The following is a 26,878-nucleotide window of genomic DNA, read 5'->3' as shown; positions in this document are numbered from 1 at the left end:
GTAAGCTGTACCTTATGGCCACTGTTGACCAGCTAGTTGATAGTGTTCTCGTCTGCCGACAGATGGCATCAGCTGTGTTATTATTACTTCCGAATTCCCTTTTAAACACTGATCTACAAATCCCTTGGCTTATGATAAGGTTTTATACCATTTATGATAAGTATTAGATAACTGGAGTTCCGCAATTACTTTTATTTATCAACTGTTCAGGATATCATCATATAACGTCTGGTTAGGACGTACTGCTCTCGATTGATGAAGATTAAGCCACCCAAGAGGTGGCACGGGCATGAATAGCCCGTAAATACTGCTCTCGTAATATTATTCAGGGGGATGTGGGAACTATCAAGTGAAAGCGCCAAGCCATTACGACTATATAGCACTCGGAAGGGATCAGGATACGAATTTGGGATGGAACGGGGGAAAGGAATTTTGCCCAACTTCTTGGGCGGTCGGGGATTGAACGCGGACCTGTAGGAAACGAGACCGTCGCTCTACCATCCAGCCCAAGTGGTTAAGCTTAATATTATTAAAACAACAATTTATGCATATAATAACAGCATTTCACACTAAAAATACTTGGATATATTGAAATTTGGTAGTGAATTCCAATCTAGGAATCTCTTATGACTAAACTGTACTTTTTAATCATTGTTATGTACTTACTACTTATTATTATATTGTTAAGTACTTACTATAATAATTAAATAAATTATTTTATTTAATATTTAAATTAAATGATAAAATAATAGGTAATAATAAATCATTGTGTAGGGGGACAGGCAGCCAGTGTATATATACATGTTAGGCTTATACAAAGGTGCCACAAAGGTGCCAAATTAAAGACTGGGTGCTGCCGGGGCGGGCCCAAGGGCTGCTGGCGGCCCTGGCCAGGCTGAACTTCCGCGCCCTTATAATCACTATTGTTTAATAATCTTCACAGGGAGAAACAAGTGTAAATATAGGAATAGTTTATTACAACATACACGGTAAAGAAAACAGCTCGGAAACTAAGGAAATAAAGCTGCCGAAAAAACATTAAAGTCCACTTCAAGTTCAAGTATGTTTATTGTCGGTTCGTTCATGCTAGGCTTGCAGTTACACAACTGGTCGGGGTCCGCTTACACTCTATATATCAAGACATATTACTTTGAAACCCATATCATTCACTAAAAAAAATTGGGCTACTCTAATTACCAATTCGCTACTTGTAGCCCGTCAGCTCGCTACTCTTAGCAATTTAGATCTGGCAACACTGGCAATAAGTCAGCTGTTGACCCGGCGGCCATAGTGTACACAGGCGCCCGGAGCCGCGGAGATGAACAGTATTCTGTCTGTGTTACGAGTGCCACACGTGTCTGGCATCGTGGGCGGTGTTTATGGCACCTGCAGGACACTGTTCATGGGTCCCTTAGTGCCCCAGGCCCTGGCCAGGACGCCCACGCCCGTGTTTAGTCTGGGGAGCGCCGCCCCCGCTGATACCCTCTTGCTCCCCACCCAGGGTGGCTACGGTAATTTATCTTTGGTTTTATTCGTGTGGGTCTTTGGTGGTGTAGGGTGTGTCTCGGGTGGTGTAGGGTGTGTCTCGGGTGGTGTAGGGTGTGTCTCGGGTGGTGTAGGGTGTGTCTCGGGTGGTGTAGGGTGTGCGTCTTGGGTGCTATAGGGTAGTTTACTAAATGATTCCTTCCACAAATTTCTAAAGGCAGTTCTGATGATAGCAAGCCTCGTATATGCTGATGCTGATATCCTTTTTATGTGGGCTTCAGGAGACAGGTTCAGCTTGATGTCGACTCTTGGATCCTTCTCTCTGTTCGTTTCATGGAGGACTTAAACTACATCATTATGGAGTCAGAGGACACTCCCTGCAATACCTCAAATCCTACCTTACTGACAGGCTCCAGTATGTTTCTGTGAATAATTCAATTTCTCCCACCCTACCCATCAACATTGGTGTTCCTCAGGGCAGCATACTTGGCCCTCTCCTCTTTCTCATCTACATTAATGACCTTCCAAATGCCTCCCAACACCTCAAACCAATTCTATTTGCTGACGACACAACCTTCATTTACTCCAGTCCTGACCCCCTTGCTCTAAATGCCACAGTAAATACTGAGCTAAATAAAGTCCATCTTTGGCTAACTGCCATCAAACTCACCCTTAATATTGACAAAACTTTCTATATTCTGTTTGGCAATAAATCCTCTAATCAAATAAATCTCAAAATAAACAATACCCAAATTTGTAACAAATTAGATGGCAAATTCCTTGGCATTCTCATTGACCACAAGCTGAATTTCCAGGGCCACATTTTAAATATATCAAAAAAGTTTCAAAAACTGTTGGCATTCTTTCTAAGATCAGATATTATGTACCTCGCCCTTCCCTGGTGACTCTCTATTACTCCCTCGTCTATCCATATCTCAACTATGGTATTTGTGCTTGGGGTTCTACTACCCAAAATCATTTACATCCTCTAATTACTCAACACAAAGCTGCTATTAGGACAATATCCAACTCTGGCCCCAGACATCACTCGGTACCCCTACTCAATCTCTGAATATGTTAGACATTAAGTGGATGCACATTCTCTCATGTGTAGTATACATATATAAAATGCTAAACTGTAATGCCAATCCTGACCTCAAAAGCTTCATAGAAGGTTGTAACAGAACCCATGAGCACCACACTAGAAATAAATACAGTTTTGATATTCCTAGAGTACGACTTAATCAAACTAGAAATGCTCTACAAATCAAGGGACCCAGATTGTGGAATGACCTTCCCAACCATGTTAAAGACTGTACCTCTCTCAACCAGTTTAAGATAAAAACGAAGCTATACCTAATAAATTCCCTGTAACCTACCTTACTCCTCTAATGTCATCCAATGTCTGTTTTTTTTTAAAGAGCGCTGCTTGTCGACAGAATTGTATTTGTGCTGCTCTTTCAGCAATGTTTTCATTCCATGTTTTCATTTTACTCTTTATGCTCAATTAGTATTAAGCTTTAGTTATTTAAGTTTTTTATGCCTGAAACGCTTTGCGTAATAGTGGCTTTAGGCATTGTATGTACTGGTACTAGCCCTAACTATAAATCCATCACTCTTTGTAAAATCTCTTATGTATGTACCTTACCTAAATAAACATTTTGATTTTGATTTTTTTGATTTTGACTTTGTTTCCCATTAGGTACCTTTTGTCTGGCCTCCTGCTCCCTCTACCTAGCTTCATTGCTTTTACATTTACTGGAGTTAAATTCTAGTAGCCATTTGTTGGACCATTTCTTCAATTTGTCCAGGTCATCTCATGGCCTCTTGCATTGAGAGCAACAAGTTTATTTCCTCTGGGAAATTGTTTACATATATCAGAAACAGGATAGGACCAAGGACTGAACCCTGTGGGACTCCATTAATGATGTGCCACCCTGAGACCTCAACCCTCACAGCAGCTCATTGTCTTCTGTTGCTGAGGTACTTCCTTATGCACTGGAGTACCTTGTTACTCCTGCCTGCATCTCCAACTTATGTAATATAGTATCGGGTAGTGTATGGGAGGCTGTCGTGTGCGCGCATCTTGGAAACTGTTGTGTGGTGGGGTAGGGGGTAGCTATCATGTGTGCATCTTGGGTGCTGTGAGGTGTATTTCTAGGGTATTGTTGTGTGTTAACAAAAATGTGTTGTGTTGCTATTCATTAGCAATACTGTACCAGTAATACTTAAGGACCATTTCACAAATTTGCTTTGGTTGCCTAACTGATTTTGAGTTTTTAGCTAATACCAGTTACCTACCTGTTGTTGGTTCTGGGAATCAATGTCTCCATGGCCAGGTCTCCTGGTTGGTGATCTGTCGATCAGGCTGTTGGATGCAGCTGCTCACAACCTGACGTGTATTACAGCCTGGTTGATCAGGTATCCTTTGGAGGTGTTTATCAAATTCTCTTGAACACCATGAGAGGTCAGCTAGTTATGCCCCTCATGTGTAGAGGAAGAGTGTTAAACAGTCTTGGGCCCCCTTGATGTTGATAGTTTTTTATTATTATTGATGCTGCATATTTATTATAAAAACATCCCTACAGGTGGTGTGATTGGACGAACTGTTATAAGAGACCACTTTCCCCGGCCAAATGAAAGAAAGCGCATTTTGCGTCATGGGTGGAAACAGCGCATGTCTACTCCTTCAGGACGCAAAATTCTGATGAGGAGAATATTGAAGGGAAGGCATGTTTATAGCCATTAGTGCATACAACAGTAATTTGGGTGGGGGGAACAAAAAAGAAAAGTTTGTATTAAATGGAAGTCCAGCATATAACTGTTATATCAAACATAAATCAATCTTCTATACAGCAGTTGGGTAGCAGTTGGTGAGGGTTGTATCATTATTGTATCAAAGATGTACTGTATTTCAATGTAGCTGGCATTAGTTTGAAACTGTAGCTTGTCCATTTTTGCCATATTGTATAAGGTACAGGGAGATCTTAACTTACAATGTGGGACATTCATGATTTTCCATCATACAGGTACAGTACTTTGATTAGTTTGAAATGTGAAGGCAATTTCCCATTTGGCATCTAAAGAAGTTGTATTGGAATTTTATTTTAACATATAAATAATGTTGAACAAATGCTAGTTTTATATGCCTTGAATGTTGGAGTTTCCTTGGTTGCTAAATATATAATTACTGAGGAAAGGTGACAAACCCAGATTTTCCGTCAGAATTAATGATAATGCACTTTTCAGTTACATACAACATTTTATTGGTGCTGAACACTTCACAAGTTCTAAAATTGTAGCCTTGTAATGATGGTGGTTATTATTAGTTGGGTTACCCCCATACACATGTGCAACCTGTGTTTATTTCTCCTCTCTGTGAGTACTTTATTATGAACACTTTCATGCAGATGATGTCATAATAATGTGGCTGAAGAAATGATGACCAAACCAAACACCAGAAGATGAGGAGACTACGACATTTTGATCTGTCCTGGACCATTTTTAAATTGTGTGATAATGGTCACACAATCGATATGAAAATGGTCCAAGACGGACCGAAACGTCGTCGTCTCCTCATATGGTGTGTGGTTTGGTCATCAACACTTTCATTTCCAGTGATATGACACTTTCTCCTAGTTCTGGTGTACCACCACCAACACTCTTCCTCTTATTGACCAGGATTAAGAATATTAAAAAAAACTTGCAAATTTCACTCTGATCTTGTCTCATTGCTCAGGGTCACTCTTTTGATCACTATTTTGAACAATTGTAAATGGATATGAAATCTAGTAGTTCATTGCCTGCTCGGAAAGGAGAGCGAGACAACCATCGTGAACAGAGTTTGGCTTCCTATGACATGGAAGGAAGTTGGTGCCCTCTTCTCAGTCACACAGTCTGAACAATAGCCAACTCAACACACAGCCATAGGCTGGCTCATTGAGGAAGCATGGGGCACCCATATTAATGTTATATATTGTTAGAGCCTGTGGTAACCAAATTGTCACTGGCAGCATTAGCGTTATGAGCTAGCCAAAGGTGTGTCCACTTGCCCTGATTGGTTGTTTAATATCCTGTAGTTTGATCCGTTGTCAAGTTTTAATTCTTGCCAATATTCTGTTCACTTCTGTTTCAAGTTTGTGAAAGTGTGTGAAGTGCTTAGATATGATTTAATTGACAACAATAGCAGAGTATTACTGTTAGTTTTATACACTTGCTTGCACCTAGGCAAGTGATGCATAACATGTTTTGTTCTTCAGTGAGTAACGTGCCTGTAAGCAGTTCAGTCCATGCAGCATTGCATTGTCTCGGTTTCATTATCAGTTACATGAAAACACCCTGTAATTACAATAATTACGATTCAGCAACTACACAGTAAACTAAGTACAGTATTCCAATTCAAAATTCAGCGAGAAAAGTTTTCAGGAATAGTGCGAGAACCTTTAACAAACTGCTGATTTCCTGTCCTCATTTGTCCACTAGCGATCGTGGCCCTTCGGTAAATAAGACACAATTCATAAAAATGAGAGTTGAAATTAAACAGCACAATTGAAGTTAGCAACTGTAATATTAAAACATTTCATTCAGTACTTTTGAATTATATCATTTATACAAATTATATATTTTACTAAAATACAGTATTGTATAATGAAGCTGATCTTGATACATTTAGCATGTTTCTTCCAGGCCCAGATGATAATCATCCTATCAATGGTAGAACATAACCAGTATTTTGCCAGACATGTTATCACTCGATCCAGCAGTACTAGATAACACACTAATATAGCACCTTTTACTATATTATTTACTGTACTAGTATACCTAGTACCTTTTAGAAATTATTTCTCCTTCATAACTGTCTTTGCAACTATGTGAATATATTACTGTAAGCATACAATGAGTGATGCTTGACATGTTTAGTTTGTACAAACTTCATCTGACTCATTTTAAAATGTTAAAATTTGAAATTGCAGTATGAGTTTTGTATACAATCTACCGTACTGTATTGTTCTGTTATATTACATGCTAGCTCACATTTAATAATCATTCCATACAAAATAAATCACTTAGTTACTAAAAACCATTGTGTGGCATGAACATTATTTGGTGCTATTCTTTTGCTACAATTCTTCCTAGTACTGAATGTGTAACACAACATCTATGTTTTCAGTAATACTAACATGAAGAATTGAAATATGCTCTTGTTTATGTATATGTATCGTTGTGTTGAGACTTGACACATGAAGGCTTAAAGTGTTAGTGTCAGGGAAATAATATACATACATGGGGGTAACTGTTAGGGAACATGAATAACTAGAGGGTCAAGGTGTCGGGAATATTCTGTAGATCAATAGATCTTTGTGCCTTTAAGCCTTTTATATATATAATTTTTTTGTTTGTATTCTAAAACTATGATGTGACCTGCACATCTACTTTTTATAATTATTTCTTTTAATTATATAACCACCTACAGTAGTCTGCTTCTTGTGTAGAATACTGTATTATATCATGCATTGTGCTTAATGCATAAAATTCTAACTAAAAATGCTCAATGACAACACTGGTAACCAAACAGAGGTCAGAGTCGTACCGCTTACACAGTTCAGTTCTAAATGCTTTCATTGAAATATAGAATCTCGATTTTGAAAGGTTAGATAAATAAAATTAATATATACTGTACATTATTTCGAATGATAAGGAAAGCTATTGTTTACTTCTGCTGAAGCTTATGCATGAAGGCAGTGTTTAGTTTGACAAGCATGTTGGAATGGTTGAAAATTATCTTATTTGGTTAGGAAAACTTTGGGACTAACATACATGGTTAGATGATAAAAAAAAACAAATGGAAGTTGGTTTCATATTGATGGTATTCATTATGAAAGTTACCCTAAGACTTAGTAAAATTGAATTAAGTGTCCCAAATGAAACTTTTCACTGCCTTAGTCAAAATCCATGTAAAATTTAAACAATGCAAAAGTGGAAACATAAGTGTAGCAAATATCAGCCTACATGCACAAGGGGTCATTAATACACATGATGATGCCCTTGTTTCACAGTCGACACTGTCCGAATTTTGTCATGATTTACAGTACTTTCAATAAATACATATGGTTGACTTGCCATAGGAACCACCACAAGGTAACCGTATGTATGTCCTTGTAAACTAACATGTGCTACAACAGTATACTAATTAAGCAGTTGTCCTTAACAGATCATTGCATCTTGAAATTAATGTTAATGAGGCAAGACCTGTATGTAAATCAAAGTAATATAAAACCATTACATTAACGCCTGAACCTCACAGAAACAGACATTTTATAAGCTGTCTGGTGTAAGCTGGGTGCAAAAAGTAACCTCTGCTAGGAAGATGAGCTAAAATATGACTGAATTTGGTATCTCGGTATAAAGAGGTACCACAGTTTCCTATTTGTGCTTTTGACCAAAATGTGAGAGTAATGACTAATGGTGCATATGCAACCAATATACAGTACACCTCATCTTTGATCTGTTATACCTGTCTTTTTCAAAATTTCTGCTTTACAGTATTCAGATTCAACCTTTGCAACAAATTGGTGATATGACCTCTAAACTACAGGTTTAATTTTGTGATTAAAAACAAAAATACATATTTTATACAAATATACAGTTATGTTTTATGTTTACAGTAAATATGGCAACCATTTTCATCATAGGAAAGATGCCAATAATGCATTAATACAGTATTCTCTCCATGTTTCATCGATCCACTTGCATTGCTTCCATTAATCCAGCACTTCATGTACAACTTGTATTGTGAAGAAAAGTAAAGGTATTTACATCTTTTACTTTGCTAAATACTTAATTTACATGCCCCTCCTAGGACCCAAGGAGAGCTTATATACAAATCTTTCAAACTCTTCTAGAGTTTTAAATGAGGCCCTCTTTGGAGCCCCCAGAGAATGAGGTGTATGTTCCTAGACACGACCATGGCTGGTAACCCTTTTGTCAGTCACGCTGGCTGTGATTACAACCAATTGGTCAAATTATACTCGCTGCTAATAACCTATGTTGTCAGACTGGTTTCACAGCAGTCATTTGGGCATGGTCAACTGGCCTATTGTGGTGCTATTTGCTTTTTATTTATAGTACTTTAATGGTCACAGGAGTAACACAAAGACTTACTCTTTGTAAGTAAATCTTACTTTGTAAGTAAGATAGTTATGTTTTATGTAAAGTTCATTGGGTTGTCCAGATTCCAACATAAATGTATAAAAATGAGATGGTATTTTATCATACAGTAGCACTTGGCGGTCTAATTGGCAGAGCATTACTTGTGCACAACAGATGAGATTTGGGTTGATGCAATGGTTTTGTAATCCTTATATAATATTTGTTACAGTGTATTATGTACTATAAGCTGATGATAAAAAGTCTTATTTCATTTTATGAGGACACAAGGATGACATTCCCCAGGCCTGAGAAACACTGGATGGCAGCGTGGGCACTCGGGTTTGAGCTGCAACTCTGCCATCCTTTCCTCTAGGGGTGCTGGGAACACCATTGTCATATGAAACCCACCATCCCCATGATGGTGGTGGTGGTGATCATCATCCGGGTGCTCTGGGGTCTCGCCCAAGTTGTTTTGGTCCACTTGCGACAAGTCTGGTGCAGGGAGAGAGAGCCCTGCTGTAGGTATGAAGAAGTCTCTGTTACCCCTGGAGGAGAACTGAATATGTAATGCTTCTGGGACCGTCTCTTTGGATGGACGGAGACGTGAATTTCTGTTTCTACCAGGAGTAAATAAAGGTGTTGGGAACTCTTGATTAACATGTCTGATGGAAGTAGTATTTTGGTGGGCAGGAGGCTGAAGTGGGCCAAAGTCGTGAGAGATTGAACGTAGAGATGGCGGCTGCAAGAAGGTGGTGGGAATTCTAAATTCATCAAAATCTCTTAAGGGTGGTATATTAAATGTCAAAGGTGCAGCAAGCACACCAGGTGTAGAATGTTGCGTGACTTGATCAGTGGAGGTGCGAGTGACTTCTGGTGTAGTGGTTAGAAAGGTCTGTGTGTTGCTTGGGGGACGCACTACTAGTGGTCTGAGGGGAATGCCCTGAAAGCCTTTAGGACTGAATGGAGGTTGTTCATCCCTGATGCTAGTAAATGCAAACTTGTTTCCAGGTCTTCGAGCAACTCTTCCTGGCATCATAGTAAACGATGGTTTAGAGCGAGGAGTCTGGTTAAATGATGTCTCAACCTGCGGGTCGGTTCTGTCTCTCGTAGGACCAGTGCGTGTACTAATATTATCTCCCAGTTGTGTGCCGTTTAGATTATCAGATGCTTCCAGGGCACTAATCTGTAAATTTATTCGACTTTGAATGTTTGGTAGCGAGATGGCTGCAAGACCACGATATGGTGGTGTTATAGGTTTGGACAGTTCAGCCTTGGCAGCAGTAGGCAGTAGTGCAGTAATGGTTTTTAGAGGGCTGGTGAAGGAAGTGGGCAGTGTGATGGGTTGTGTCAAGGGTAATGGGGTGGGAAGAAGCTGAAGTTGGTTTGGGTCAAACTGAAAACCTGTGGCAGTGATGGACTGAGTAATGCCTGAAGTGACAGGTTTCTTGGTGGTTAAGGGTGGTGTGGTTGTCTTCATTATAAGAGGTTGTCTGGTGAGCCTTGGTGTTGTGAAGGGTGGTATAGTGGGTCTCGTGGTCTCCACGGTCTGCTGTGTGGACGGAACTCGAGATTTTGGGAATTCTGGCCAAGATGACTTGAAGGTGGGAAGGGGAGATGAGGTCTTGGTATCCTTAGGCGATGTGTCTCTGGCATCATTACCTCCCACTGCACTCACCTGGATGGTGTTGGCTCCAGTGCTCCCACCTCCCACTGGCAACACAGGAAAACAAAATTAGGGCAGTCCTTAATCAGCAAGTAAAACAAAATGTTTTGAGAAATATGAGACTTGAACCAGGGTCCAAGAAGTATCTTGAATTATTCCTGGAAGTAGAGCTGTTTTTTAATATTATGAATTTCAGATTGATAAGTATCCTTATTATTAAAAATCTTTTTGAAGATATTGTAATTAAATATAAAGATAACATTCTCCATAATTAAATTTAAAAAGGCCTCAAGAAACATGAAGATGTTTAGTTGCAAACTAGAGATATCAGGATATATTAAGTTTTTTACATGAATATAAATTTTAAAGTAAACATGACAAAACGTAAATGACACAGATTAACTGCTGAAGAAAACACATGATGGGGTTTGATCAATACGACAGAACAAATATGGCAAATAACAGACAAAGAACTGAGAGGAGGAGGAAGAGGGGCTATTCACCTTCCCCAATGTGGTGGTTGAGATGGTAGAAATCTTGGGCAGAGGAGCAGTTGACCATATACCAGTGGTCGCACACCATGAACTTCTGGTTGAAGAGTGTATGGTTGGGACACAGGTATGAGTACTGCTTCTCCAGTGTGTCGCACATGTGGTACACCTGCGTGTGTGCAACACTTAATAATTTTATTTATTTTTTATAGGGATATTTGTGCATGGGGCCCTAAGCCTCTGGATGGCCTACTAAGTGTTTCTGTTTTACTTAGGCAGAAATTGAGTATTTATGGCTCCTATGTTTGCTGCAGTAAGATTATGCCCCATGTGTTCTAACAACTGCTCTGTTGAATCTTAGAAATATTAAAATTGTATTTAGTTTGTAACTCTGCAGTGTTAGATTATTATTATTATTAGCATCTTTATTGACAAAATTTAATTACAATCTTGCCTAAACTGTGTTAGATGACCTGATGACTACAATAGAAGCAACATTACTAGCAACAATGTTGTACCACAAGTTTTTTTTAATGCAACACTAAAGTACTAAGTAATTATCAAAAGGAGAAAAGCCGGGAAACTATAACTATGTAGTTGTAATTTGACTACAACAACAACAATACAGTAACTAGGCTAGTTACAACACTGCAATAACTAGCCTACCTACACCACTGCAATAACTAACCTAACTGCTATCAAAGCCCATTTCTATAAAATTGCTTGTAACACTTTAAGAACACATTAGCAATTATGTGAAACATTGAAAAACTAAAGTAGAAAACCGCATACAACAGAGCAGCACATCAATAAACAAGACAAATCTATGCAATATTTAAATTTTCTAGTGTTGTTGCTTTAAACTTAAGTTTTTATAGAGAATGCTAAACTATATAAGGCATTGCAATATTGATTTTATGGCAAGACAATAAACAATTTTAGGTTTGGTGCAATACTTATCACAGTCCAAGGTCTTAATTATCTTCAGGTGTCATGTTTACGATATGGAGAAATATGACGCGTTATTGGTCGTCTTTTTCAGTGTGTCATGGAGTCAGCAGTCGGTTCTCGAGTACCATTGGCCAGTGTTACCCTGGATCCTGGAGTGTTATTGGTCGTATCTCCTTTACCATTGGTCGAGGTCTCGACGAGTTTCACTGCTGTAATTCGTCTCATTCCTTGTTATAATTTCCTCCGTTGCTATAAGTGTGTTGTGGCTATATTGTTTTACTGTCGGTCTGTTGTCTACGTGATCCTAATCTAGTTGTCATTTGCTAGTTAGTTGGCTGTGGATCGTGGGCAAATTATTTCGCGAATCTGTAGTCATTGGATAATTGTCTCCCTCGACCTTCAAGTGTCTTAGTGGTCATTCATAATGTGCGAGTCCTTGAAGTGTAGCCTATATTCGTTTGATGTTTTTCAAACCAGTCCTGTGAGCAACACTTAGTCATACGTTTCACCAACATTCCGTACACAACAGTAAATCAGATCTTCTGTGGAAGATGTGCGCATTAATGTACATACTTCATGTCTTGTCGATTACTTGATATAATGAGCAACTTTCAGCATTAAGTAGAGTTTTCCTTTCAAATTGGCATCGTCTGAACGTGCAAGCTATAGTTATCTCTGAAGCGCGATATAAAGTTCAGTCGTCATTTAACCTAAGAATATAGTGGTTATGTCTTCATTTCGACTCGGGGCATCAGGCACATGTTCCTCAAGTGAGGCACCTGCAACTGGCGGTGTCAAACATATGTTCCCTTAAAGTCAAGTAGGCACCGAGGCGGCGTCAAGAGTTGTGGACGGTCGCAGGAGCCGTCAAGGGCAGTGTACCTGGCAGCCAGTGTCGGGGTCAGCATAGTACCCGGCGGCCTGACCCACACAGTTGAAGGTGGTGACGGGGATGGCACCCAGCTGCGGGTACGGCTTGTCATCCTGCAAAGTCAGGGAAGCTGGTTAGTCTCTCTCTCTCTCTCTCTCTCTCTCTCTCTCTCTCTCTCTCTCTCTCTCTCTCTCTCTCTCTCTCTCTCTCTCTCTCTCTCTCTCTCTCTCTCTCTCTCCCCCATTGTACTCACCTATAGCTCTGCTTGCGAGAGTTGAGCTTCAGCTCTTGCTTCTCACTGACGAGTATCTTCATCTCAAGCGGTTGTAGACATCCATTACCATACCAGTATTTTTTAACTCTTACACCGCTTACATCATCAGCATGTTTTTGTAAGGATGGGGGTCAAAATAAACTAAAATATATATAATAAATTACTTAATGAATGCCTATAATCTTAGCCAAGTATCCCACGTTCGTGTATCATAAACAAGGAAGCCCTGTGATACACCAGGGGAGGAGGTCCTGTCATACACCAGGGGAGGAGGTCCTGTCATACACCAGGGGAGGAGGTCCTGTCATACACCAGGGGTGGAGGTCCTGTCATACACCAGGGGAGGAGGTCCTGTCATACACCAGGGATGGAAGTCCTGTCATACACCGGGGGTGGAAGTCCTGTCATGCACTAGAAAAAGGGGGATTCTTGTCATTCGAAGAGAAGATTCAGAAGTATGCCACCAGACTAGTCCCGGAGATGAGAGGTATGAGTTACGAGGAAAGGTTACGGGAATTACACCTCACGTCCCTGGAAGACAGGAGAGTTACAGGAGCCATGATCGCTATTTACAAAATTCTCGTGAATTCCCAGGGCGGAAAAAGGCAATCATTTTAGCATGGGCGGAACACGAACATTGGGACACAGGAGGAAACTTAGTACTTAAATAAGCCACAGAAACATAAGAAAGAATGTTTTCAGTGTCATGGTATTTAACAAATGGAATGCATTAGGGAGTGATGTGGTGGAGGCTGACTACATACACAGTTTCAAATGCAGATATGATAAAGCCCAGTAGATTCAGGAACCTGTACACCAGTTGCCAGTTGAGAGGCGGGACCAAAGAATCAAAACTCAACCCCTGCATGCACAACTAGGTGAGTACTGGGGGAAGGAATATACTAGTAATATATATATATATATATATATATATATATATATATATATATATATATATATATATATATATATATATGTCGTACCTAGTAGCCAGAACGCACTTCTCAGCCTACTATGCAAGGCCCGATTTGCCTAATAAGCCAAGTTTTCCTGAATTAATATATTTTCTCTATTTTTTTTCTTATGAAATGATAAAGCTACCCATTTCATTATATATGAGGTCATTTTTTTTTAGTGGAGTTAAAATTAACGTAGATATATGACCGAACCTAACCAACCCTACCTAACCTAACCTAGCCTATCTTTATAGGTTAGGTTAGGTTAGGTAGCAGAAAAAGTTAGGTTAGGTTAGGTTAAGTTAGGTAGGTTAGGTAGTCGAAAAAACATTAATGCATGAAAACTTGGCTTATTAGGCAAATTGGGCCTTGCATAGTAGGCTGAGAAGTGCGTTCTGGCTACTAGGTACGACATATATATATATATATATATATATATATATATATATATATATATATATATATATATATATGTCGTACCTAGTAGCCAGAACGCACTTCTCAGCCTACTATGCAAGGCCCGATTTGCCTAATAAGCCAAGTTTTCATGAATTAATTGTTTTTCGACTACCTAACCTACCTAACCTAACCTAACCTAACTTTTTCGGCTACCTAACCAAACCTAACCTATAAAGATAGGTTAGGTTAGGTTAGGTAGGGTTGGTTAGGTTCGGTCATATATCTACGTTAATTTTAACTCCAATAAAAAAAAATTGACCTCATACATAATGAAATGGGTAGCTTTATCATTTCATAAGAAAAAAATTAGAAAAAATATATTAATTCAGGAAAACTTGGTTTATTAGGCAAATCGGGCCTTGCATAGTAGGGCAAAAAGTGAGTTCTGGCTACTAGGTACGACATATATATATATATATATATATATATATATATATATATATATATATGGAATGTTGACTTACTTTGTGTTGGCCTGTTACTCCGCTACTGCAAGAAGTGAGGAAGAAGAGGAATAGAATAAAGAGTAGGTGAGGGAGGCGGCGTAGGGGGCGCTGAAGGGGGAGGTGGGGAAGCAGCTGTGGTGGGGGCAGAAATGGTGTAGGCCTACTGAGGCTCATCATGTCCCTCCTGGGGCCACGCTGAGCCCTTTTCTGCAACGGTCGATGATGGATTTTCTGTTGCACTGGCTGCTGATGGTCCAAGGCCAACACTGCAAGGAAAAAGCAATAACCTATTTAAAATCTACGTTTATCTGTCTTTTTCCTAATTTTTGTTGTATTTATCTATGGCTCTGGTTAATCTATTTTACGATGGACATGTTTTCACGCATTTGAGTAGTAATGGAGTAGATATTGTTAAAAGTATAGCATGGGGGACCATCTAAGCTTCTATACACACTTTACTGTAATACTCTGCGCGATTATTTTAGCTTGTTTAAAGGATCAGTAAATATATTTAATCCTCACGAGTGTGGGAAGATAACCACAATCTAAATCTGAACAGAAAACACTTAAATCTGAAAGTAAAGGATTTGACGATTTCAGAAGGTCCTGTATCATTACCAAGGCGTGTATTGGTAAGCTTGTGGGAAGCTGGTGGATGCATGCAAGTCTCACAGCCTCCCATTACTTATACTCCATCACTAGCAGAGTGTATGTAGTGCCGGACTTCCTCCATGGCGGCCCAGGTTCGCGCCCACGAGGCGTCATGGACTGGGTATTGTTAATGTATCTTTGAGGCAAGTAAAGTTTTTATTATATAACAAGTGTGAGTACAGTGACGTTTAAACCTCATATAAATGAAGGCTTCAAATAAAAAAAAAATACAAATGAAAAAGGACGTGATCACCACATACAAAATACTCAGGATAACTGACAGAATTAGGAACATTATCTGTAAACGAACACGAGAACACAGGTGGCAATTTACTTGAGGACAATTTACTATAGTGGCCTCGACAGGGATAGGATGCCGGCGGCTTGTCAAAGATCCCTCCTTCCCATCATTCTTTATTATTCATAATGAGCCACAGAGATATTACAATGATGCTTTCAGTGTCACAATAGTAAATAAATAGAATGAGTAAGTGATGGGACCAGACTCCATATACTTAAAAAAAAAAAAAAGTGTAGTCTGGGACAGGAAGCCTGTACTTAAGGTTATCGAGGTCCCTCTAGGCCAACTGTTAACCTTCACCAGGATATACCCCACAACGATTGTCTAACTTCCGGGTACCTATTTTAATACAAGGTGAACAGACGTATCTGGTGAAAGGAAACTTGCCCAACAGTTTCTCCTGCCCGGGAATTGAGCCCTAGTACCTCCACGGAGGATGTAGACCACTGTGCTGACGAGCCTAGGGGGCTCGGGAACCTTTATGAAAACTGATTGAAGGACTAGAAACAGGATTCAAGAGCTGAAACTCAACCCCCGCAACGACTCATGAGAACAGCTTGTCGAGTACACACAAGAGGGAAGGACGGGGCTGGAGACTCCCACCAACGCATCATGATATCAACTGCCAGTTGTCTCATCATCATCACTCATCATCATCATACTCTTCAGCCAAGCGGAAAAACGGCTTATTATGTAATGACACCAGTTATCTAAATTCCCGCCCATCTCCCTTTCCACCGCCGGGGTAAATGCCTCTCTTACCCCCACCCCTTTCCCCTCGCTTGAAAAAGTCCATTACCCGCATTAGGATTTTCTACAAACAGCTTCTGTTTATACAGACGAGGAGTCACAACGTGGCTAAAGTATGTTGACCAGACCACACACTAGAAGGTGAAGGGACGACGACGTTTCGGTCCGTCCTGGACCATTCTCAAGTCTCATATCGACTTGAGAATGGTCCAGGACGGACCGAAACGTCGTCGTCTCTTCAACTTTCTAAGGTGTGGTCTGGTCAACAGCTTCTGTTTATTCTTCTCAACTGATTTCTCCTGCGTTTGCTTGCCTACTGCTGAGTGGCCAACACTGGCTGCTTCGATATTTCTTAAAACACTGATCTACTCTGATATTACCACATATGACCCCTTCTTCACTGCTAAGTTAATGATATGCATAGCTTAGGACAGATCTTACACGGGCGAGCCTTTCTCCTGTTCCCGTCTGTCATGTGTTCTGAGTGAGCACCCTGCCACACATGGACTCAACACACAACCCCTCCCAAGTAACACTCATAAACACGTCACTCCTTCATATCTATACAGCCATACCAAGATTGAATGAGGGAGGAAATGTATATGTTTATCTCTCAGAATGTTTGGTAATATGTTTATTGTTTGTGATGTGTGTCTATGTATGTATTAACACGATGTACTGAACGGGGTGAGAATAGCTTGAGCTACCTCATCCCTTTGTGTGTATTTTACCTCAATAAACTTATTTCAATTTCAAGATTGAATGACAGAACAAGAAAGCAAGAGCGAACGCAAGAATATCTAGAGTGAGAGGGAGAGCGAGCCGGAGATTTAGTGCAAGGGGGGTACAGAGGCAGAGATCACATGTGGAGACTGAGGACAGTCTTACATATGTAAAATTGTCCCCCAAGTCTTACAAATTACAGCCTGTGATTTGATCATCATATCTTGGTTGAGGGACGAGGACGATAAAGGTCTCGGATGCGCCCCATTCATCATATCTTCAGCGACGTTATTGTGACTCCTAGTCTGCACAACCTCACAGTACGAGGTGTGACACTGTCCCCGGGTGCATGTACATATATAGTATTTTTAACGCATATAACAGTGGAAGCCTTGCACAGTGAACCGTCCACCACACGTGTACCCAAATACCCACAAGATGGGTATGGGGTGCATAATAAATGAACTAAACTAACCTCATGGGTAGCCTATTACTCGAGGCTTGTTTAGTCTATTACTCCATCATCATCAGTCATTTGGTGAGATTAATATAATTTTGTCAGTACTCACGAAGGCAGCACAACAGTAGTTACACAGTAGTTACACAGTAGTTACACAGTAGTTACACACATTAGACCATGACAATCACAATGTTGTCATCTGTACACCATTCATAATTTTTCTCTGAATTTTTCTCAAAATTTATACTTTTATTAATACGACAGCCGGACAGGTTTATACATTACCTGTCTCTGTATTCCTTAATAAGTGCTACAAACACATTATTTTTCAATAGCCTTCTCCATAAGGCTGAGAAGATACTTAACATTCAGTTTACTAAACATCTCTATTGACAGCAAGTGGCAAATGTCCTTGTAACGAAGCCTGACTCAGGCGAACACTGCAGTGTGTGGGAGCTGCCACTGTTCACCTTGTACGTTGTTCCTTCAATGTTCACCTCTGTAGTCATCTTACCCTAATGTTCATACTTCTAAGGGTATCTACATGTGTCGTTCGAACAACTAGGATGCTTCTCTTATAATAATATTAATTGACTCAAGTTCTTCGTGGCAATAATCCTTTAATAAACAGAAATTTAACAATTCTGTCCGGAAAAATTTGTTTAATTTTGCAGTGGCTGGCATGTAGGGATGTTGAGGAGTAGTGTCTCCTGACACACTTCTCTACACCTCTTATCTGCACCACAAGAGGACATGTTCGGATGAACCTGTGTGTTCGTAGCCTCATCACGAGCGGCAAATAGGAAGGAACCTTTCCTGGAGGCTTTCTCCGCTGTACAATAGCTTTCCTTATTGTAAATTTCCTACAGAAACAATTGAGTCTTAAAGTAGGGTGTATTAAAAAGTTGTCACATTGTTGTTTATTCATAAATATTTGCAATTTTCTTAGCATAAAATTGATTCTTTCGCTGTGTAAACAACAATTTCGAAAATAAAAATGTGTTGAGGACTTGTGGCCGAGTTAAACTAAGATATACTAAACTTTTATGCAGATTCCTGGGGAGATAGTTGACCATCTCCCACCCAGCTCTCCTCCCAGACCCCCCAAGGCCGAGCATCTGTGGCAGGTGTGGAAGGGGGAGGGGGCAGGTGTGCCAGATGGTACTAAGCTGTTGTGAACATTGGGTCGTGTGCTGGGACCTGAGGAACGGTGCTGGGACCTGAGGAACGGTGCTGGGACCTGAGGGACGTGTGCTGGGTCCTGAGGGACGGTGCTGGGACCTGAGGGACGTGTGCTGGGTCCTGAGGGACGGTGCTGGGACCTTAGGGACGATGCTGGGACCTACCCATGTACCACAGCTATAAGAAGGTCGTGTAGACGACACGTTTACAAGGGTAAACCAACACACAAACAGGTTTACCAGCAGTATAATCGCCAGTGGACAAAGTGCGTTTGACGAGGCCTTCTGCTATAGTGTTTGTGTTTGCTTTCCCAAGTCCATGTTTGAGCAACGACCAGTTTTGGTTGTTCATTTTTTCTCTCTCCTTATTCAATCTCATATATACGAATCTTGTTGCAAACTCATTCCTAGACATTCATTCCTCTCCCTACGTCTTCTCTGTTACAGGACCATCAATGAGTTGGGTCCACCACCTTCCCTCATACGCCTCCCTCCTTGGTTACCTTGAGGTGCTTCCGGGGCTTAGCGTCCCCGCGGCCCGGTCGTCGATCAGGCCTCCTGTGGCTCCCTCACACATAATTATTCCCCCTCACCCCTCATGCTGGGAATGTGAGCTGGGAGACGTGACACTATTAGGGCTCTAAACCAGGAGAGTGGCGCGTGTATGAACATTAAGATTTGTATATATCATTTGAATCTAATGCCAAGTGAAAGTTCTCTCAGAGGACCAGCGCTCAACCACTCGTCAAATATTGTGATATTGATGCCTTGGCGAGCGGTAGCCACCATCAGCTGATTCTTGTTTACCCCGCCTACCTGCTCCCGCCACTATCGTACACACACTTGTCTGTATCCAAGTTTTCTTCTGTATTTATCTAGACCAGATGATGATGTGGTAAGTCAGCAGGTCTTGTGGGACAAGACCAGGTGTTGAAGTAGTCAGGCTCGCTACTTGTAGCTTCCACCATCACCAGAGACTCGCTAATGGTGTTGCTGATACTGATACACACAGATGATTGACGATCCTCGCGGAACAATCAGTCGGATTTGAGAATGGCCTTTGTGGTCTTCCTTAGTAAAGACGGACACGCGCGGTGCTCGTCACTAGGCTGTTGTTAGGCAGCTGTGACTGGCTTCCTAACAGCCAGTCGGGCTGACTTATTAGGCAGCCAGTCTAACAGCCAGTTGACTGACTGGTTGGGTCAGTCAACTGGACGTGACTGACCCAACCTAACGTCTTACCCAACTACAACGCTTCTCCTTTTTGCTGGGGGTGGGAAATAAAAATGAGACAGAGGGGGTTACAAGTGAAGGAAAGTTGTAGAAATGAGAACTAATGTGTAAATTATGAAAGTAGGAGCGGGCTTTCCGCCTTGCTGACACCATGATTGGGTGTCTGCAGTTGCCTTATCCTGATGGTTAGATTTCGCCTTGTCTCCTATCTCCCTTTATTATCTTTACTGGCTTACACATGCGTACTCGCTACATGTTGTTCATTACAGGACCACCAAGAGTTAAGACCTGCCCATTCCTGGAGTTGGTCCAAGTCTTTCTGTAATCCCCTGCGGGTGCCCTGTGTCTTTACAATCTTTATTATTTTTTGCGTGCAAGCTCACTCCCTCAAGAAGTGACATACCTGAGTATTATCACTCAGTGAGTAGTATACCTGAGTATTGGTATACCTGCAGTAGTATACCTGACAATACCTGACTATGTCACTCAGTGAAGGCAGTTCCGTCAAGCACATCAGTCAAGTACCCATAAGGGACTGCGTCTCCTGTCCGGTCCTCTGTTTCAGGGACTTGTCGACAGGTCCAGCCGTTGGTGGTCAGGTGTTCCCGCTTCTCCACAGCTTCTACACGCTCTTGCTGATGTGTTCCTGGTGGTGTTATATACTCCAGAGCCCCCCGGGCCGTCCTCTTCAACATACTTTCTCCGTCACTCACCCGTTAGCCGCCCACTCCACCACCCTCCACCCATCACGATCTTTACTCAAAAAAAGCCAAACAAAAAACATCGCAACGAGTCATCCTCCCCCAGCGCGCTCGTCCACGCCTCCGTGCCAGGGTTGCCACATTCAAATTGCTAAAAGTAGCGAACTGACGGTCTAAAAGTAGCGAGCTGACGGTCTAAAAGTAGCGAATTTGTAATAAGAGTAGCCCAATTTTTTGTTTAGTGACTGATACGGGTTTCAAAGTAATCTATTATGATATATAGAGTACATTAAACGATTTTAATTGTTTTATTAACATTATCTCTGCATATATATATATATATATATATATATATATATATATATATATATATATATATATATATATATATATATATATATATATTTAACCAATATGATAATAGGATCTATCTTGGTTATCTTGAGATGATTTCGGGGCTTTAGTGTCCCCGCGGCCCGGTCCTCGACCAGGCCTCCACCCCCAGGAAGCAGCCCGTGACAGCTGGCTAACACCCAGGTACCTATTTTACTGCTAGGTAACAGGGGCATAGGGTGAAAGAAACTTTGCCCATTGTTTCTCGCCGGCGCCTGGGATCGAACCCGGGACCACAGGCTCACAAGTCCAGTGTGCTGTCCGCTCGGCCGACCGGCTCCCTAAACGTACATAACGATACCAATGTACATAACAAACAGGATAACGTACCAATATTTACTGTTTGAAGCCTAATGGGTGTGAAGTCCTTCCACGTCTTTACAGTTGAAGATTACCAAGATCTTGATCTGCATCCACAACCTCGTTCTTGTATATTGCAGACTCATATTTAAGCATTGACATGAGTGGTTCAAATGACGAGCAGCAAGTTACATTTTCTTCAAGATATGTTTTGATTCTCAAGACTGATGTCAAAAGCTCAAGTCCCATTCCCATTCAATATTTCTCAGTTTACTTTTCACAGACGTTACTCTCGAAAATATCCGTTCAACCAGGGCATTACTGATTGGCAAGCTGTATATTTTCAACACAAACTCAGCGAGGTCAATCAGTATGGGATCGCCAGCAGTGTTCTTGACAGTTATTTTCTTGGTCTAAAATGACGATTCAGATGTCGGAATTTGTCCCTTACAAATGTTGGACTAGTCAACGGTTAACAGTAGGCGCCACTGACTTTCAATTTCACTAAGCTTAGATTGGTCAGCTAATACTAACGGAAGTTCCGAAAATGGTGGCCATGTAAGCTAAGGCATATGATAGGTAACAGATTTTTCACCTTTTTTTATAGTTTCAACATTACTTAGAATACGAGAAAGAAGCTATTTGCAAGCTTTCATTAAACAATTATCGCATCTTTCTTGAACATTTTGAAACTTTTCCAGGGTTGTAAAATTGTTTTGTCTGTTAGTGGCCAGAAGTGTTGAAAATTCGTAACCAAAGTCAACTTTCTCCAGGGGCAGATACATAGAATTGTAGTCCAAATTAACATGAAGCTTTGCATGATGAGGACGAAAGATTCTTCTGAGTATTCCAAGAGTGAAGTTTTCTAAGACAGTGTGAAGGCTATACTGATCTGCTTCATCTTTTGATAAAGTAAATTCATCGTTTCAAAATCATTTAGGATTGGTTTGAGACATGTGAAATATAGCTTATTGGAGGGATCAGCGTACATTGAAAATAGTTGCCTTGCAACATATTTATCACAAGAGGAAAAAGCTATTTGGTAATGAGTTGTTAGAGAACCCCACTGATCAAACGGCCGCTTTACACTACCGCTCCTTGCCAACCATCGTCTTCCTGACAAAGGTATTAACTGTAAGGGATCTTTCCCATCATTTATCAATCTGTAAATTTCTAGATAACTTTCTCCCCTTAATGAAGATCTGTGGAACCAGGTGTAGCTTTTGGGATGAAGTATTATTAACAATTAAGGTTGAGAAATCTATTGCCCCTGGGGAGGATTACCTTGCCTTGCGGTTACTTTTTCTTTCAAAGGTTCCTAGGATCAACGTCCCCAGGGGCCGGTCTCTGACCAGGGCTCTCCTGCGGTAAGTGGTCTAGTCAATCAGGCTGTTGGACTCGGCTGTGATTTGTACAGATTATATTATTAAAGCATAAATAATCATCATTGAGTTTCTTAATATTAATAGCCCAAAGTAGCCCAACTTGCGTTTAAACTAGCCCAAAAAGTCGCAAGTAGCGAAATTAAAAATTTGGGAGCGTGGGGCTCTCAAAAGTAGCCCAATTCGCTACTTGTAGCCCAATCTGGCAACCCTGCTCCGTGCTACGCTCTCCATGTCTCTCCTCTCCCACGCCTCTCCTCCCCCTCTCCCACGCCTCTCCTCCCCTCTCCCACGCCTCCCCCCCTCTCCCACGCCTCTCCTCCCCCACGCCCACAGAACCTTGGGAAGGACGAACCAGACAATAAGGGTCGGAACCAGAGACAGGACGGGGAAGGGGCAGATTTCTGAAGTAATAATTACAATTTGATTTAACAAATATACAGAAGAACAGGATACAGTGGTTGCTTATTTGTTACATAAAGGTAACATGACCACGAAGGAAAATGGGACGAGGAATATCATGTCTCATTTTCATTCGTGGTCAGACTTACATTATTCATGGCGTGTTAATTTCCCCGTACTTTACACACTTACATAAAGGTGTGTATTTAATACAGCCACGAGTACGTGAAGCATTTTGGAAATAAGGCGTTCAAGAGGAGGAGGTGGGGGGGGGGGGGGGGTGACGCTGGTGAGAGTAAGAGATATATTTATTATATTCGTAATCTCTTGTCTAATGTTTACAAACACGTGTCGAGGCACAAGGCGGGAGTGGAGAAGCACAGTCTCGGACCAGGGACTGTAGTCTGGCTTGTCCTCGTGTACTTCCAAGCATTAAGCTGCATTTTCAATGTCCTGGAGCCAGATTCACGAAGCAGTTATGCAAGCACTTACGAACGTGTACATCTTTCCTCAATCTTTGGCGGCTTTGTTTACAATTATTAAACAGTTAATGAGCTCGGAAGCACCAGGAGGCTGTTTATAACAATAACAACAGTTGATTGGCAAGTTTTCATGCTTGTAAACTGTTTAATAAATGTAACCCAAGCCGTCAAAGATTGAGGAAAGATGTGCACGTTCGTAAGTGCTTGCGTAACTGCTTCGTGAATCCGCGGCCCCTGGAGGTCAGTAAACGCGCACGTTACTTAGTACAAGTGTTACCGCGTGACACCATCCTCACTATTGGATAACAAAATATATACATGAACAGCTCAGCTAGTGGACAGCTTACGGGCTCACCATAGCCCGTGCTACATGGACACTCCGTCCTGAATGGCTAAATCTTTAACAACATAGTGGACAGCGGTTGTTTATTCAAACACTCCGGTGCAGCTATGACTGTGTGACGTCCTCACACTCTGGCCACGACGTTCCTCGTGTACTGTGCCCCATGTTTGGTGTATATATCAAATTCAAAGCGACACTGAAGCTAATATGCCTTTATGAACTTTTTTGCTCGCACTTGATCGAAGAGCGAGGTCATGACCCAGTGATATATGACCTTTGATCTCGGAGGAATAACGCACGAAGGGCAGAACTTGTTCGGTGGTGGTGGTATGTTCTCAGGGCGACCCCTGGGCTGTCGGGTCAAGGGGCTCCCCATGCTCATGCCTCCCCATACCTGAAGTATACACAAACAATTCACAGTGGCGTGGTATATCAATGAGAAAATGACTTAGAACAATGCAGGAATTTGAACCAGCGTCCTATAGTGCCTCCCAGACGCTTGCCTCAACCCACTATCTTGAGGTTATCTTGAGATGATTTCGGGGCTTTTTAGTGTTCCCGCGGCCCGGTCCTCGACCAGGCCTCCACCCCCAGGAAGCAGCCCGTGACAGCTGACTAACACCCAGGTACCTATTTTACTGCTAGGTAACAGGGGCATAGGGTGAAAGAAACTCTGCCCATTGTTTCTCGCCGGCGCCCGGGATCAAACCCAGGATCAAAAGTTCAGCGTGCTGTCCGCTCGGCCGACCGGCTCCCTGTGCCCCAATAGGACCAAGTGGGTTACAGGCAAGCGTCTAAAGAGTCACTAGGACGCTGGTTCGAATCCCCCATATGGCTCCAATTGGTTTTCCATTCGAAGGTTGCCACTCTTCCCCTTTCTCCCCTCACATACAACATCTAAATATGACATCCTGAGTCACTTAATAAGTTGTTCTTGACAGAAAGATTGAGGCGGAGTGGGTGGCTGCCCCATGCCATCACGGCAGTACTGGTATCTGGGTCGAGTAACACAGGATGTAATCAGTACACCGTCATCTCCCTCCACTACACCAACATTACCTTATAAACCACATACCGGAAACCTCAGCATTGACAGTCATATGGCGCTAATAAGATTTTATATTTTTTAAATATACGATATGATTGTCGGGATGTATAACAGTGTGAGATGAGTCGGATGAGTGTGACGGGTCCTCTCAGAACAGTCGGATGAGTGTGACGGGTCCTCTCGTGTCAGTCGGATGAGTGTGACGGGTCCTCTCGTGTCAGTTGGATGAGTGTGACGGGTCCTCTCGTGTCAGTCGGATGAGTGTGACGGGTCCTCTCGTGTCAGTTGGATGAGTGTGACGGGTCCTCTCGTGTCAGTCGGATGAGTGTGACGGGTCCTCTCGTGTCAGTCGGATGAGTGTGACGGGTCCTCTCGTGTCAGTCGGATGAGTGTGACGGGTCCTCTCGTGTCAGTGCCAGCGGGCGCTGGAGGCCCTCAGCCACTACGCCAGACAAGGACTCATCACAGAGTGCAACACTCGCATTAGAGAAGAGAGTGAGAGCCGCCGACGAAGTCTTCTACCTTGGAGGCTGACACACACTGAATGACATATCGCGCGCGTCCGGGATGTTCCATAATTCCCCTAATTTCAAGTTTGTTAAGAAGATGTATTGTCGTATCAATCTTGCAGCGCTGCTGTACGACGCGCTAGTCGTATCGGAAACGGAAAATATTAAACCGTAATCATCCTTCGAAGGTCTGTACGTATTGAAAAATAACAATTACCTATGATTTACATAGAAAACGGAGTAAAGTTTCTTGACTGATGGCGCTCTGAAGGAGTGACTATGGAGGCTGGCGGAAGGCTTCTCAGGGCGACCTTCACCCTTCTCAGGGTGAAGATGATCGTTCAAAACACGTCGAAGCCTCATAAAGGTCGTTTTATAATAATGTTAAAGCTAGAGGGCGTTGTCCCAAAATGACTACATTATAAATATAGACAATAAAACAGACATTGAGATATTAACCAAACCACACACTAGAAAGTGAATGGACGACGACGTTTCGACCATTCGAAGGGACGACGACCTGCCACAATCGACTTGAGAATGGTCCAGGACGGACCGAAACGTCGTCGTCACTTCACCTTCTAGTGTGTGGTCTGGTCAACATATTTCAGCCACGTTATTGTGACTCCTCGTCTGGAGACATGGAGATGACGACGAGGAGGAGTCTTGAAGGCCAACAACTGCCACATGCCCTCAAGGTCACATGAAAATTATGAGACCAAGTGATTAGAAATTAAATTTCCCCTTGCATTATGACTATAATTTATGGTAATGGTATAGCCATCATTAACTTTGCACTTATGGAAAGGTCAGACTAGCTATAGCAGGAGATAGAAAGTTTCTGCCTGGAGCATTACAGAGGCAGGCGGGATGACTGACACCTCACCACCTGCCTCATGCCAGCCTCAAATATGGTCCTCAATAGAAATAAACAAAATGCCAAACTATTATATTTTTAGGTATTGTGACAAGGTTCTTGTGCATACACACATGTACAGGCATACACGCGCGCGCGTGTATGCCTGTACATTGACACGGACCATCCTATTCTAAAGTGATGTTATTGACATGTCAGAAACGGTAACACTGGTCTCTGTGGCACTCCACTTATTATTACCATTGATTCTCATCTCTCCAATCTCATTACTAGATTTTTGCTTCCTGTTGGATTGCTAGTTTTCACCCCGTTCATAATGCTTCCAGTTGTTCCATCATGTTCCTGGTGTGTGTGTATACCTGCCCCCGTCTCACTCTGGTCCCTCCCATGGCAAACA

General features: G+C 41.8%; 2 protein-coding genes across 2 annotated transcripts in view; one reads left to right on the top strand and one right to left on the bottom strand.

Moving 5' to 3' along the window:
• The first annotated feature begins 1,258 nt into the window (after positions 1–1,258).
• Positions 1,259–4,618, top strand: mRpL34 (mitochondrial ribosomal protein L34). Its single transcript, XM_045760324.2, has 2 exons — positions 1,259–1,511; positions 4,074–4,618. The coding sequence occupies exons 1-2, from the start codon at positions 1,319–1,321 to the stop codon at positions 4,232–4,234; spliced, it is 354 nt and encodes a 117-aa protein (XP_045616280.2). The 5' UTR covers positions 1,259–1,318; the 3' UTR covers positions 4,235–4,618.
• Positions 4,619–6,033: 1,415 nt separating this feature from the next.
• LOC123769253 (mucin-3A) overlaps positions 6,034–26,878 on the bottom strand; it is a 59,992-nt gene continuing 39,147 nt past the window's right edge. The window contains exons 3-6 of the mRNA XM_045760323.2: positions 14,764–15,011; positions 12,622–12,723; positions 10,801–10,957; positions 6,034–10,344 (exon numbers count right to left, since the gene is read on the bottom strand). Of these exons, the coding sequence (XP_045616279.2) occupies positions 8,903–10,344; positions 10,801–10,957; positions 12,622–12,723; positions 14,764–15,011 (1,949 nt within the window). The 3' untranslated portion in view covers positions 6,034–8,902. The remainder of the gene's footprint in view (positions 10,345–10,800; positions 10,958–12,621; positions 12,724–14,763; positions 15,012–26,878) is intronic.

The sequence above is a fragment of the Procambarus clarkii genome, chromosome 66 (genome assembly GCF_040958095.1).
Source record: "Procambarus clarkii isolate CNS0578487 chromosome 66, FALCON_Pclarkii_2.0, whole genome shotgun sequence".
Taxonomy (NCBI): Eukaryota; Metazoa; Arthropoda; class Malacostraca; order Decapoda; family Cambaridae; genus Procambarus; species Procambarus clarkii.
Note: the sequence above shows the minus strand (reverse complement) of the source record. Positions and strands in the feature narration are given on the sequence as shown.

Bases quoted from the DNA above. Each gene is read 5' to 3' on its own strand.
- mRpL34 (XM_045760324.2), top strand. From the start codon at position 1,319: ATGAACAGTATTCTGTCTGTGTTACGAGTGCCACACGTGTCTGGCATC. The intron at 1,512-4,073 runs GTAATTTATCTT...ACATCCCTACAG, and splicing joins CCCCACCCAGGGTGGCTACG to GTGGTGTGATTGGACGAACT.